General features: G+C 47.1%; 2 protein-coding genes across 6 annotated transcripts in view; one reads left to right on the top strand and one right to left on the bottom strand.

Annotated features, from left to right (window-relative positions):
* VAV1 (vav guanine nucleotide exchange factor 1) overlaps positions 1-6,158 on the bottom strand; it is a 71,575-nt gene extending 65,417 nt beyond the window's left edge. For 2 of the 5 annotated variants that reach the window (XM_083593128.1, XM_083593129.1), the window contains exons 1-2: positions 3,977-6,158; positions 2,397-3,641 (exon numbers count right to left, since the gene is read on the bottom strand). In XM_083593128.1, coding sequence (XP_083449254.1) covers positions 2,397-2,423 — 27 coding nt within the window. In that variant the 5' untranslated portion in view covers positions 2,424-3,641; positions 3,977-6,158. Of the gene's footprint in view, positions 1-978; positions 1,510-2,396; positions 3,642-3,976 lie in introns of those variants that run through there. The other 3 variants (XR_014542989.1, XM_083593127.1, XM_083593126.1) reach the window with 3 other exon arrangements.
* Positions 6,159-10,683: 4,525 nt separating this feature from the next.
* The window catches only part of SH2D3A (SH2 domain containing 3A), a 29,268-nt gene continuing 26,018 nt past the window's right edge, over positions 10,684-13,933 (top strand). The window contains exon 1 of the mRNA XM_083593382.1: positions 10,684-11,215. The gene's annotated coding sequence lies outside the window, so the exon portion shown is untranslated. The remainder of the gene's footprint in view (positions 11,216-13,933) is intronic.

The following is a 13,933-nucleotide window of genomic DNA, read 5'->3' as shown; positions in this document are numbered from 1 at the left end:
GCACCCCTTATTCTCATTAAGGTTTCTGATTCCAGAGTTTGCATTTTATGATGAAAAATTCACCAGCAAGGGCCTAACATTCAAAGGAACCACACTCAATTTAGTCTCGTATACGATCTACACACAGGTCTGTATACATTCCCTTCTTACATCTTGACTTGAGTGGCCACAGAGCCTCTCTCGGACCATATCAGCTGCCTGCAGCCATGGCTGCTCACATGCCGGTCATGCAACCTCGCCTTAGGTTAGGCCTGTGTCTTTCCATATGTATATGTCCCACATCACTCTTGCATAACCCCTTTCCGTGCTTCCTCATTTCCACCAGCCGATTTCACCTCATCTCTACACATGCACATACACCAGCAGATGCATCAGCCCTCCTGTCTCACAGTCAAAGCGAAATCTACACATCTGTCCCACACCACTGTGCACCTTGAAAACCCTCCCCATCCTTGCTTTGCACAGCAGCTACAGGCAGACCAATACTTCCCCACCCACACATGCAAGATCACACAGCAATTACTTCCTCAGAGGTAGCTTAACCCTTTCCCCACCAGATTCGGCGTACAAATACAAGGTGGATTTCATGCTCCCGCTGATGGGTGGTGCGCTTAATCACATGCTCTCCCTTCCTGCTATCACAGCTCGCATATGTTGGTGGCATAAATCATAAATACCACACTCGATTCCCTTGCTCTTTACTCTTGTTCTTGCTGCCTAGATCCTCTGACACCTGCCTCTCTCTACCCCAAATTATTCAGAGGCTAAAATCCCAAATCCCAACACACAAATGTCCATGGGGATGTCCAAAAGCTGTAGATCCCCTCAGCGACTAGTGCCAGCTTCACAAGCTCCACTGAAGAATTTGTGGTTGCGAGAGACTGTGCTTCCACCCTGCTCTTTCTTCAGAGCAAAGCAGTCACAGAGACCTTGCTGGCTCAAATGACATGACCCTCTTTCCCTTGCCTCGTTGCTTACCTGGGACATTTGGGGGCGCAAGTTGATCTCTCGCAAGTTGACAGCGTGAGCCGTGAGGTTGTTGAGGAGCTGGCAGAGTAGGACGCCATCGCGCAAGGCTTGGGCCAAGTCGCAGACCTGGGCACCCTCCCAGGTCACTCTGTGGTTGGGGGGCAGCACCCGGCACTGGATAAGCCAGCGGGCACATTGCTTCCACAGCTCCATCCTCACCAACACCCAAGGGGCTGCTCCTGGGTGCTGTGCTGGGCCCGCTTTCCACTGCCACCAGCAGCACCCTTCCTGGCTGCTGCGAAACTGCAACAGGCGACAGCTTCCTCTTTTGCAACTGACATCAGACCACAAAGAGAAAAAAAAGGGCGGTGTGGGGGCTGGGGAACTTCCTCACCCCACCCCGGAGGAGGTGCCAAAGAAGAAGCAAAAAAGCCCAGCTTTCACTCAACTTTGCTCAATTCTTTGCCAGTTCAGGGTGCTATAAAGGCCTCTCTTTTCTAGCAGCAGCCATGGGGAGAGCTGTTTTCTGACAAGGCCCAGCTAAGGTGGTGTGCCTTAGTAGACAAATTTTGGGGTACAAAGCTGGGAACCAAAATATTTCAGGTTGCCTCTCTTGGCAGCATACACATTTTTTAAAAAAATACAAAGTCTGAAGGGCTGGATCTTGAAGCCCTGAGGGGCAAGTAACATTCATTTTATTTAAATACTTTGTTCACCTGCTTTTTTCACAGAGAGCAAACAACAAAATAATAAAATAACCAAGAGGACGAGCAAAAAAAGGTATGAAATCATAAAGCAGCAGCCGAATCCTGATGAAAGGTCAAGAGAGAGAGGGAGCTGAATGGCTCTCCTGAGGCAGGGAGTTCCACTGTCTTGGGTTTGGTGGCTGTAGAAAAGGCCCAGCCTAACCAGCTGCGCAGGGCCGTCTTTAGCAGATGTGGCGCCGGGGTGCAAATATCCGCCCCGCGCCCCCAAATTACCACAGATAGTGTTGGGGTGGCCATAGCTGCACACTGCCAGCCATCGGGGAGAGGAGGTGCAACTCTCCCCCACACCGCTGCGGGAGTGCGATCCCCACAGAGGCTTGGGAGTGAAGTTGCACCCCTCCCAAGCCTCCTCGGGAGTAGAGCGATCCTCGTAGAGGCTTGGGAGGGAAGCTGCACACCTGCCGGCCTTATGGTTGGCCGGGCCCAGCTGGCGGGTGTGCAGGGAAAGGGGAGGCCGCTGGCAAAGCCACGCAGCTCCCCCACTTGCTGGGGTGCCCCTGAGAGGCTGGCGCCCTGGCGCGACACATCACTAAGCCCTATGGGAAGGACGGCTCTGCAGCTGCGCTTTCCAGTACCGCGGGAACATGGTGAAGAGCAGGGACATGGCATCCCATTTTGCCTCAGGTGCTACCCCACTCCCGCCAAAGCATCTCTTCTTACCTGGTTGTGTGGCGGCAAAGCAGACATGACCACAGCAGGTTCTGGTGACCTCTTGCGAGGTTTCGGCAAACTCTTGGCAGGGTTCCTGCACGGGGACGGCTTCTTGGGCTTCTGTGCCTGAGGCAATTGCTTCAGGCCGCCTCATGGGTGGGCTGGTCCCGGTGAAGATCCTCTCCTGACCTGAAGGTGCAGGCTCATCCCTTCCCCTTACCAAGCGGCCCCAACATTTTATGTGCTCCCCCCCCCCCAAACTAGCATCTTCATACCATTGGTATGGAGAAAATATACTACAAATATCATTACACCTGGTGTCTGACTGCAAAAAGGGCTCTGCCCAGACATAGCAAATAAATAATCCTACCCTTATCATCCTTATCCATCCTAAAATCTTCATGTGTGTGTATGAAAAACTCAACAAACAACAGAACTGGCTAGCTAGCTAACTCGAATTCTAAATATTTTTAAAAAGAACAAAACAAGAAAAGCCACATGAACAAGTCAAGAAAAATACAGATCTTTCCTCTGAGCTCTCTAAAACAGTCAGTTGGAAATGAGAACATGTGAGCAGCTATATGTCATGGCTTTCATTGTTGAGCACGCATGACCTCATAGAGGACAGACAGAAGGGAGTGGTGGTTGGCTGAGCTGCTGTTTAAAGGGTCCTTGCATAATTGATCAAAGGACACGGCACACTCACACCATTCAAATGGCAATGCCCACCAACTTGGGGAGGGCCTGGCTCCCTCAAATATTTTATTGGGGTGGCGAAAGGAACTTGGCCCTTAGAGTTGTCTCCCATGATATCTCAATAGCTGTTTCTTGTGAGGTTAAGCAAAGATTTTAGCCCGAAAAGGTTTTAGATTTTAAAAATGACCCTGGCTTTCTTTCCAACCCTTAAAAGATCACGGATTTGCCAACTGGCCACATATAAATCAACCTGACTATGCTTTTGTGCATATCGAAAAGGAGGGAATCTGCCGAAGTCTACTCAGGACGCTTAATCTTGGCATGATGGACCTAAACATCATCACCAATTCATTTTAAGAGATCAGACAGTTGTTAGTGGCAAAGTTGCAAGACCCCTGGTTCAAAAGATGGCAATGCTTGAAAGGGTTATTTGCAACGGGAAACGTATCCCTTTTGGGAATAGTTTGCAATCTAACAATATCATCATAATACGATAGGAATCTATTGCTAGTTGTTGTAAACCAATGTGGCATCTGAATAAACTTTGCAGACATAAACCTTTTGAAATATACTCAGAGTCGCAAAGTGATTTCATGCTCTTTATTCAGCTCATAGTGGTGAGGAGGAATGAATGAATGTCCCCTCAAAGTATCTGCTTTATATACATTATTTACACAATGGGCTGCACATGATTGGCTAATTCCGGAATTCTACTGTAAGCCAATCAGGTTGTGGATTCACTTTTATCTGGAGCATGATGGGGTGGTTCCTGCCAACCAATCATACTGCTGCATTGTTCTAGGACCAATCAGACTGCTGCCTTTTGGATCCTATTGTTCTAGGACCAATCAGACTGCTGCAGTTTGGATCCTATTCAACTCAGTACATAACACCTTTAATTTGCTGTAGCGTAGCAGCCTACAGAAAGCAACTTACAGAAAGAAGTCTCACTGTCCAGACTCCAGCCAAATGAATGAACGACCAGATGGCTTTTTTTGGATGTCATGCTGAGCCCTGCAGCTGTAGCGAACAAAAATTGTCTCTGGGAAATGTTGGTGCCTGTCATATCTCACTTACAGCTTCTTGTTCATACAGGCAATTTGTTCTTCAGGCTCTTATTTTTCATTCTTTCCCCACAAGTTCTTGCGTATATGTCTAGCCATCATTTCTTTCATCTCCAACACTTCCAGGGCCTTTTCTTTTTCCAAAACCCCATGTTCTTTGTAGATCTCATTATTTTGCTTTTTTAAACTTAAGACTTATTTCAACATGATGGTTATTCTATTTTAGCTGCCATTCTGTCACTTACAACACACCGGCACACTGTTCTTGAGGTCATTCTGTATGTGGTAGCACTTTCATGTTTCCTGTTTAATTTTCAGTGACAAATTTTCAACATCCTCATTCAGTTTCTCTGCTTCAGCAGCTAATTTATTTTCTGCTGTCTTAGATCGCATCTAGCACAGGGAGTGTACAAAGTTTTTGTTCTTTGTAAAGCTTTTAATTATTTCATTTTATAATGCTTATAAAACAGAGAGAACAATTATAAGAAGGGCATGTCCACTGTGCATGCATGCAAACCTGTAACACAATAAATAACATTAACATAACCTATAGAAAACTGCATAAATTGGGAATTATTAAGAGCATGGCACATCTTTGTAGTTTGCATTGCCTCAGTATCCTTGAGAGGGAAATTAATTAAGGTCAGAACAGCACCTGCCACGATCGCCCCCAGAGGAGCAAAGTAATGCTGCAATCCAGCCAGAGTTCTCCTGAAGTTTTCGACAACAAACAGTAAATAAATTTCGTGAAATTTATAATCAGTGCTCACAGAGCGACGCAATTAAGCAGGGAGTAGGTGCTAAGAGGGATGTTGGTGGCGCTGCGGTCTAAACCACTGAGCCTGGGGCTTGCTAATCGGAAGGCCGGCGGTTCGAATCCCCGCAACGGGGTGAGCTCCGGTTGTTCGGTCCCAGCTTCTGCCAACCTAGCAGTTCGAAAGCACGCCAGTGCAAGTAGATAAATAGGTACCGCTCCGGCGGGAAGGTAAACGGAGTTTCCGTGCGCTGCTCTGGTTTCGCCAGAAGCGGCTTAGTCATGCTGGCACATAACCCGGAAGCTGTACACCAGCTCCCTCGGCCAGTAAAGCGAGATGAGAGCCGCAACCCCAGTCGTTCATGACTGGACTTAACTGTCAGGGGTCCTTTACCTGGTGGTAAAGCCTTGGTGGCTAAATATTGGAAAGAAAATCATATACCCACCAAAGAATGGTTATGCAAGCTGATCGAGTACAGTGGTACCTCGGGTTAAGTACTTAATTCGTTCCGGAGGTCCGCGCTTAACCTGAAACTGTTCTTAACCTAAAGCACCACTTTAGCTAATGGGGCCTCCTGCTGCCGCTGTGCCACCGCTGCACGATTTCTGTTCTCATCCTGAAGCAGTTCTTAACCCGAGGTAATATTTCTCGGTTACCGGAGTCTGTAACCTGAAGCGTATGTAACCTGAAGCTTACGTAACCTGAAGCGTATGTAACCCGAGGTACCACTGTACTTGGAACTCGCGAAGCTAACAGATGTATTAAGAGACAAATCTAATACAACAGTTAAGAAAGAATAGGATCATTTAAATAACTACCTGATGAATCAAGGTTCAGCACCTAAGATCTGGTTGTGCCTAGAATAACACTGCAAAAGCAATAGTGTCCTGATACCAAGATGAGGAACCAATTGAAATACAGGATAGTATCTTTACTAAGAACAATGAACTGTTGTGGTATTGGTGGAAGTCTTTATTTGTTGTTTTGTAGATAGTTTTGTATGTAGTTCTCTGTGTTTTAAGAATCTGTTTGTAAAATATTAGTCTAACAATGAGTGATTTACTGTTATCCTAGTTATATATCCACATATATCCATATATATTCTTCCCCCCTTTTCTTCTCTTTTATACTTCTTTCTTTTTTCTTCTATAATTTTACTTTTCCTTATTAATTTTTTTTATTTATTTACTTAATCTGTTTGACGACTGTAAGTTTTGTTCTAATTGTTTGTGTATGCAACATAATTCAATAAAAAAGAAAACAGCAAGACCTCAAAGCCTAGAGCATGGGTAGGTAAACTACGGCCCGGGGGCTGGATCCAGCCCAATCGTCTTCTAAATCCGGCCCGTGGACGGTCCAGGAGTCAGCGTGCTTTTACATGAGTAGAATGTGTGCTTTTATTTAAATTGCATCTCTGGGTTATTTGTGGGGCACAGAAATTCATTCATTATTATTTTTCCAAAATATAGTCCGTCCACCCCACAAGGTCTGAGGGACAGTGGACCTGCCCCTTGCTGAAAAAGTTTGCTGACCCCTGCCCTAGAGTGTCAGAACTGTTCCTCTCAAACCAAACTTCCCCCTTTTACCAAATGCACCCACAAGAGGTCGTTTTGCTCCATAAAATGCAGTCTTGGCAGCTTGCAATAAATCCACTTAATCTGTGATCTGCAAATAGCCTGTAACTTCAGCTGACATTCACATTTTTCTGCTTACAGGACGCGGTTGGGCAACCAATGTCACTACTTGGAACAGCAGTATTTTCAGGGGCATTGGAGGAGGGGCTGAATGTGGGGGCTCCAGCCAGCATTCTGGATGGTGCAGTGCAACTGCTTTGGGTAGCAACCTCCCCCCCCCAAAAAAAACCAACCCCTGAGGCTGTGCTGTGTTCTTGCTGCATTTCACAGAACAAATGCATAATTTGTTGCTCATAAGTCGAACTCAGAAGAATGGTCCAGGAGTTTGAAAAGAGCTTTTGTGCCATCTAAACCAATCCTAACCTTTCCCAGAAAAACAAACAAACTTTCTGCTGTGTTCCCACCCAGCCACCTGTGGAATAAGCCTGGCAAATATGCAAATGCAATTTATAATATTTTATTGCTTACCCTTACTTCCACTGCATTTATAGGATGGAAACTGAAGCAAGGTGAATTGTGTAAGGCCCTACAATAAGTCCATGGGAACAGAAATCCCCTAAGCGTCCAAATTATTGATTATTTATTCATTTTAGACAATTAATATACTGCTTAACATGGAAGTTAAGTCTCCCTAGCCACTCAGACTCTCCTGTCAAAACTATCAAGTTATCGATTTCTCCACTCCTTTGTGAGCTTTCTGCCTTCCTAAACTACTTTTCCCTTTTATTGCCAAAATCTGCATACTTAAGTGTTCTTTGAGATTTGGTTTTAATTGGATATTGCCTTAAGCATCCAGTTTCTGAGCTGAGAAGGAGCCTCTTGGTATTTTAAGAAGAAAAGGTGGAAATTAACAATGGACAATGGTCAAGTACAGCTATGAGGCTCCGGACTGCGGTGGTTTATAGGTGGCTCTTTATAGCACACAATATTGCTGAATAGTCTTTTAGTTGTTAGTCTGATTTATTGATCTCCTCTATTTATTTATTGTCTGTGGCAGCTTTTTTAAAAAAAATTAGTTGCTTTGGCTGTGAACTGCTTTTGGGTATTGCTTTAAATAGAAAAGCACTCTGTGAATATTTGAAACAAATAAATAATAAAAGACGTAGCCCCCCGTTGATAAAAAATGTATTGAAAATAAGTAAAAAAGATAAAATATTGCAATTAGCCGCTCAGCTTACCAAGAGACTGGGTTCAGTTCTACCTCCCCACTCCATACCAAACAGCTGATTTAGCAGGATTTCTCCTTTTGAAAAAGAGCCTCAGCGGAAATGTGAGCTGCGCTTAACGTGAATGTGTACCTCATGTTCAAGAATTATTCAAATCTGACTTGCAATGGGTGAGATCAAAAGAGTACCTTCCTTTTGGTAGTTCCTTATAAAGAAGCAAGATCTTACTGAAGCCTTCAATACAGCAATGTATACCAGAGTTTAAGAAAAATATTCTAAGTATTCAGGCGAAGACATTCTCTAGGACTGAGTCATCAGAGCGAAGTATTCAAAACACAAGAGGATGCAATAGCTTGAAAGGGCAAGGTGGGAGTGAATCATTATTTGTGATAGCACTGGCATATGTGAAAGTGGGCTGGGTTCAAGCAGAACCAGGACCAATAAGAACTACTGCTGTGTTTCTAGGTTCAAACACTAGGCATGCAGTGGCCCATTTGAGCTTTGAAGGCATGCAGTGGCCCATTTGAGCTTTGAAGAGCTGGGGAATACTTCATATCCTTGTAAGGTGGGAAGCTGAGCTCTTGTTCTGGTCAATCTTTCATATTTACTTTTTCATCAGTTTGAGGAATATATTATTATACACAGCAGAGGTTTTCAACCTTTCTGAGTCCAAGGCTCCCTTGACCAAGTCCATTCTTCCTGCGGCACCCCTGTGAGGCTCAGGAGCCCAGTTATGCCACCTGCAGAGCTGGCAGCTTCTCACCCCTTTTCGAACACCCTCCCTTGGCAGCCTGGCAGCCTCCTCTCTCCTCTCCTTGAGAGTCCTCCGGGCAACCACTTCTGGTCTCTGAGCTGCCCCTCCTGACCCAAAGATGTGTGCCTCCTCACACTGCCTCACAGGGGCCTGGGAAGAGGATGCCCCCAGCCTTAGTGGCCCAACGAAGACTGGCCAAAGGTGAACATGAGGCCAGCACGTTACCTGGGGAGGCAGCAGCGGGCACTGTTGGGCCTGCATGGCGGAAAGGCTCCTTTTCAACACTGGGCACTCAGTTCCCAGGCAGGGTTCACAAGACCAGTGCAGCACCTTTCTGCCTGGCCTCCCACTTGTCTGTCGATTCCCAACAGCAAGGGCTGGTGGACTGGCTGGGCTCCCTCGCCCGCTTGCTTACTCCGAGGCCACCTCAGCTCCTGGCAACCAGCACCCCCTGGCCAGCCCCAGAGGCACCATTCGCCTACGGAGCTTGTAGCCAGGGCTGCTGCAACAAACAGCTGTGCAAGCCTTTGGGAGGCCGAGATGGGAGAGGGCATCAGAGGAGGGAAGGAAAGAGGGACAGAGGCCAGTGTTACCCACGGCACTCCATCACTCAAGGCACCCCAGGCCTTAGAACAGGGGTTTTCAACCAGTGTGCCGTGACCAGGGGCGTCTTGCCCATAGAGGCAAGTGGCACGGGGCACCAGGGTGCCAAGTTCTGGAGGGTGCCAGGGAAGAGGCGGAGGCTGCCCTCGCCCGCTTCCGCCATGCCACACCAAAATAGTGCCACACCCAGAGCCTCTGCCTGCCGTGGCCACAGATATGCTTAAGACGGCCCTGGCCATGACACCCTGGGGTGCCTTGAACGGTGGTCTGTCTCAGTGGCAAGTGCTTCTTATAGGTAGTCATGGTGGGGGAATTACAGCAGTTTCACCCTGGAAACTAGCTATTAGTATTGGATATAAACTATAAGCAATTGTGTGTGGTTTTTTAATTAAAAAAAAAACACCTTTTGATTCTGTGATCTGAAACATACTTGCTAGGGAGTAAGGCCCAAGGAAGTTCTTAGGCTGCAGTTCTCTACACAGTGACCTGGGAGTAAGTCCCGTTGAATCCAGTAGTCTGAGAAGTCTGCACAGACATGTATAGGATTGCAGCCTAACTATGCAGCAGCATCCCCCAGCCTGGTAACCTCCAGAGGTATATTCTAAAACACCTGGAAGGCATCAGATTGGGGGTGGCTTCTATGCAGTATGTACACTTACCTGGGAATAAGACCCATTGCATTTGTATTTATTTTATTCTCCTTTGTTTCCAGACCCTTGGTCATCTTGGTAGCCCTCCTCTGCACACGTTCCAGCTTGTCAGCATCCTTCCTAAATTCAGATCGAGGGAGGTAATAGTACTACTCTCTTCTGCCTTGGTCAGACCACACCTGAAATACTGTGTCCATTTCTGGGCACCACAATTTAGGAAGGATGCTGACAAATACAGGTATGTGAAGCATAGGAGACTACTCTTAGGGGCAGTGCCAGATTTACGTACTGTATAAGCCAAACAAGCTATAGCTTAGGGCCCCACTCTCTTGGACCCCCCCAAAAAATTTAAAGAAAAAAACACCTGGCTGTACATTTCCAAAATATAGGATAAAAGACAAATAAAATAAAACCTACAATTATTATTTCATGTTATAGCAAGTTTCTAGAAACTAGATTATGAGTCTTTGTAAATTGTTTTTCCAAAGGAACTTTTGTTATTGCCAATGTGTTTGCATTATTAAGTATGTTATGACTAAAAAATCATTTTGAGTTAGAGCTTCATAATTATTTCACTATTAATATATTTCTTAATTGTATTTCACTATTAATATACTTCTTCTTAATTGTATTTCAGTTCAACAATTTGATAAAATATATATTTTGTTATGTGCAAATGGCTTTAGATACCTATTAGGTTCATAAATGACCATATAGCATATATTCAACACAAAAAACAGCGACAATTTGCTGCTGACAATGGAGAACTGGACATATAAAGGGCCCCATTACCGTCAGTAGCTGAGGGCCTCATCGAACCTAAATCCGGCCCTGCCTAGGGGCTGAGGTCCCTTCGGGTGCGGGTCCCCCCAAAAAGTTGATTGGCATTGCCATTCCAATAGCGCGCGCGCGCTGCGTCTTGCGATCGATTATGCAGGGCGGGGTTTACCCGCCCCCCGGCACTATTTTACTCAAGTTCATTCCATAATTGTGAAGCATAACTAGGAGGTGCCCCCCCCCCCGGCGGAGGGACATTCCCGGCCCTCTTCCGCGGCTCCGCGCCTTCCTATTGCGCCCAGAAGCGCAGCGCAAACTGCGCGCGCCGGGGAGTCGCCAGCGGGTTTGCCTCTTCGGACGGGGCCGGCGAGGTCTGGAGGAGAGCCGCCGCCCGGGTTCAGCAGGTGGCGAGGTCGGAAGGCGAGGCGCGCCCGGGGAAGCCCCTCCCCGGCTGCAGGTAGCCGCGGGGAGGAGGCAGCAGGCGCGGCTCGACGGCGAGCAGGAACCACGAGAGCGGCGCCCGGGCCTCGCGTGGAGGCGCTGCGCGGTCGCTTCCAAGAGAGCCGTCGCCCAGCGGGCGGGAATCGGGAAGCCGCCGCCGGGCTCCCTCGGGGCGGGGAGTTCCGCGGACCCCACCTTTGAAAAGGTGGGGCTTGCCTGGGAGCCACGCTCCTTCGGTGGCGCCTTACTCCTCCTCGCCGCCGGCCTCACCCACCCGAAGGAGGAAAGGTACGTCTCTGGGTTTCTTTCTGTTTAGTGAAGGGTCGGAGGAGGATTAGGCTTCTGGGCCGCCTGTCCTTTTCCAGGCGCAGAAAACGGAGCTGGCTCTCTGCTACCATAGATGGGCTTCGGCGGAGCTGCGCGCGGCCGCGTTGCCTTTCCCACCGAGCGCGCCGTTTCCTGGTCTCCGGACTTGGGAGGGGAACTTCGCGGCGCGCATTTTTCGCCGCCGTGCAGTGCCGGATTTACGTATAAGCTAAACAAGCTATAGCTTAGGGCCCCCCAAAAAATTAAAGAAAAAAAACCCTGGGTGTACATTTTCAAAATATAAGATAAACACAAATAAAATAAAACCTACATACAGCAACAGTGTTTTAATATACTTCTTAATTGTATTTCAGTTCAACAATTGCTTTGATGAAATACATATTTTGTTCTGTGCAGTTGGCTTTAGATACCTATTAGGTCCATAAATTACCATATAGCATATATTCCACACAAAAAACAGCGACAATTTGTTGTTGTCAAAGGAGAGCTGGACATATAAAGGGCCCCATTACCTTCAGTAGCTTAGGGCCTCATCAAACCTAAATCCGGCCTTGCCGCCGTGGGGTTTCCATGTGCCAAATTCCAGCTTTAGTTTTTGGTCAGAGTTGTGGAGCGGTATCCTTACCTGACATTGCAAGGTGGGCGTGTTTGTGTGTGTATGTGTTTTCCTCTGTCCCGTCCCCCCCACAACACAACACCAAGTCGAACGCCACATACAAAGTGATCACCACCCAAGAGCTGCACAACTTTTGCAGGTTGAAGGGAATTGGACAACATTCAGAAACTGCTAGTAATGAAATGGCCCCGAGTTTGCCCCATGGCATAGTTGAGTAGAGTGCATTTTAAATTGGCATTCCACTTGCTCAGTAACAAACGCTGAGCTCAAAAGTGGCACACAGGGATCTGAGAATTGTAAAGCTGGAAGAACACTGCAAACACTGTAATATCAAACACAATAGGTGAAGGTAAAAGGTAATGGAGCCCTGGATGGTTAAGCCTAGTCAAAGGTGACTGTGGGGTTTGTGGTGCTCATCTCACTTTCAGGCCGAGGGAGCTGGCGTTTATCTGCAGATAGTTTTCCGGGTCACGTGGCCAGCATGACTAAACTGCTTCTGGCACAGCGGAACACCGTGATGGAAGCCAGAGCACACGGAAATACCATTTACCTTCCCGCCGCAGTGGTACCTATTTATCTACTTGCACCGGCGGGCTTTCAAACTGCTAGGTTGGCAGGAGCTGGGACAGGGCAACAGGAGCTCTCTCCATCGCGGGGATTCAAACTGCCAGTCTTCCAATCGGCAAGCCCAAGAGGCTCAGTGGTTTAGACTACAGTGCCACCCGCATATGAAAAGCAAACAACAACAACATCCCATTCATCAACACAATCCATACAATTCACTAAAGTCATAGTAACTCATAGTATTGCCAGGATACTTCCTAATCACATGGAACCTTCCCCATAACTACAAAAAATGAACTGGCTGTTGTTATCAAATGCATTCACTGTACATGAATTATAGACACTTACAAGGACCTAGAGATGTAAAAAAACATTTCGGAAGGCGTGGCCAAGTTCATTGAATCGGTGGTGGTTGGCCAGCTTCCAGTGGCGGTTCCCTCACTGTGAGAAGTGAGGTTACAGGGAACTAGGCAGAGGGCCTTCTCGGTAGTGGCACCCGCCCTGTGGAACGCCCTCCCACCAGTTGTCAAGGAAATAAACAACTATCTGACTTTCAGAAGACATCTGAAGGCAGCCCTGTATCGGGAAGTTTTTAATGTTTGATGTTTTATCGTGTTTTTAATGTTCTGTTGGGAGCCACCCAAAGTGGCTGGGGAAACACAACCAGACGGGCAGGGTATAACTAAATTATCATGATGAAATAATAATCGAGTAAGTGCCTCTGAGCATGTGTGAAACGCCTTTCCCTCATTTGCAAGAAATCCCAACCAGTTGAGTCTGGGACCCGAGGCCTTTCTAGGTCTGAGAGTGATTTGCAGACAGACTCTTAGTCTTTGGTGACTCCTTCCCTTCTAGGAATCAAGGGCATGACTCTGGTAGTTTTTAAGAGGAAGCTGAGAGCTAAAGCTGAACAAGACCCTCATCCTCCTGGAAAAAAGTGACAAGTGAGGTGCCGCAGGGTTCTGTCCTGGGCCCATGGTTGGTCAATGTCTTTATGGATGACTTGGAGGAGGGTGATCAAAATGCTCAAGGGTGTGGAAACCAAGCCTTATGAGGAACGGTTGAGGAAGTTAGATATGTTTAGCCTGAAGAAGATGAGACTGAGAGGAGATATGACAGCCATCTTCAAATATCTAGAGGGAAGAAGAGTGAACAAGCTTGTTTTCTCCTGCCCTGGAGGGTAGGAGACAAACTAATGGCCTCAAGTTACAAGAAAGGAGATTCTGACTAAATATCAGGAAGAACTTTCTGACGGAAAGAGCTATTCGACAGTGGAACAGACTAATCCGGGAGTCAGGAAGTTGTGGACTCCCCTTCCTTCGATGGCCATCTTCATGAATGCTTGAGTTGAGCTTCCTGCATTGCAGGGGGTTGGACTAGATGTCCCTTGGAGTCCCTTTCAACTCTGCAGTTCTATGATTCCAAGGAAGAATATTTGTGGCCAGTGGGTAAAGGTAAAGGGACCCCTGACCATTAGGTCCAGTTGTGGCTGACTCTGG

Source organism: Podarcis filfolensis (genome assembly GCF_964270895.1).
Source record: "Podarcis filfolensis genome assembly, chromosome: 17".
In the NCBI taxonomy this organism is placed as follows: Eukaryota; Metazoa; Chordata; class Lepidosauria; order Squamata; family Lacertidae; genus Podarcis; species Podarcis filfolensis.
This window is presented reverse-complemented; position numbering and strand designations above follow the sequence as displayed.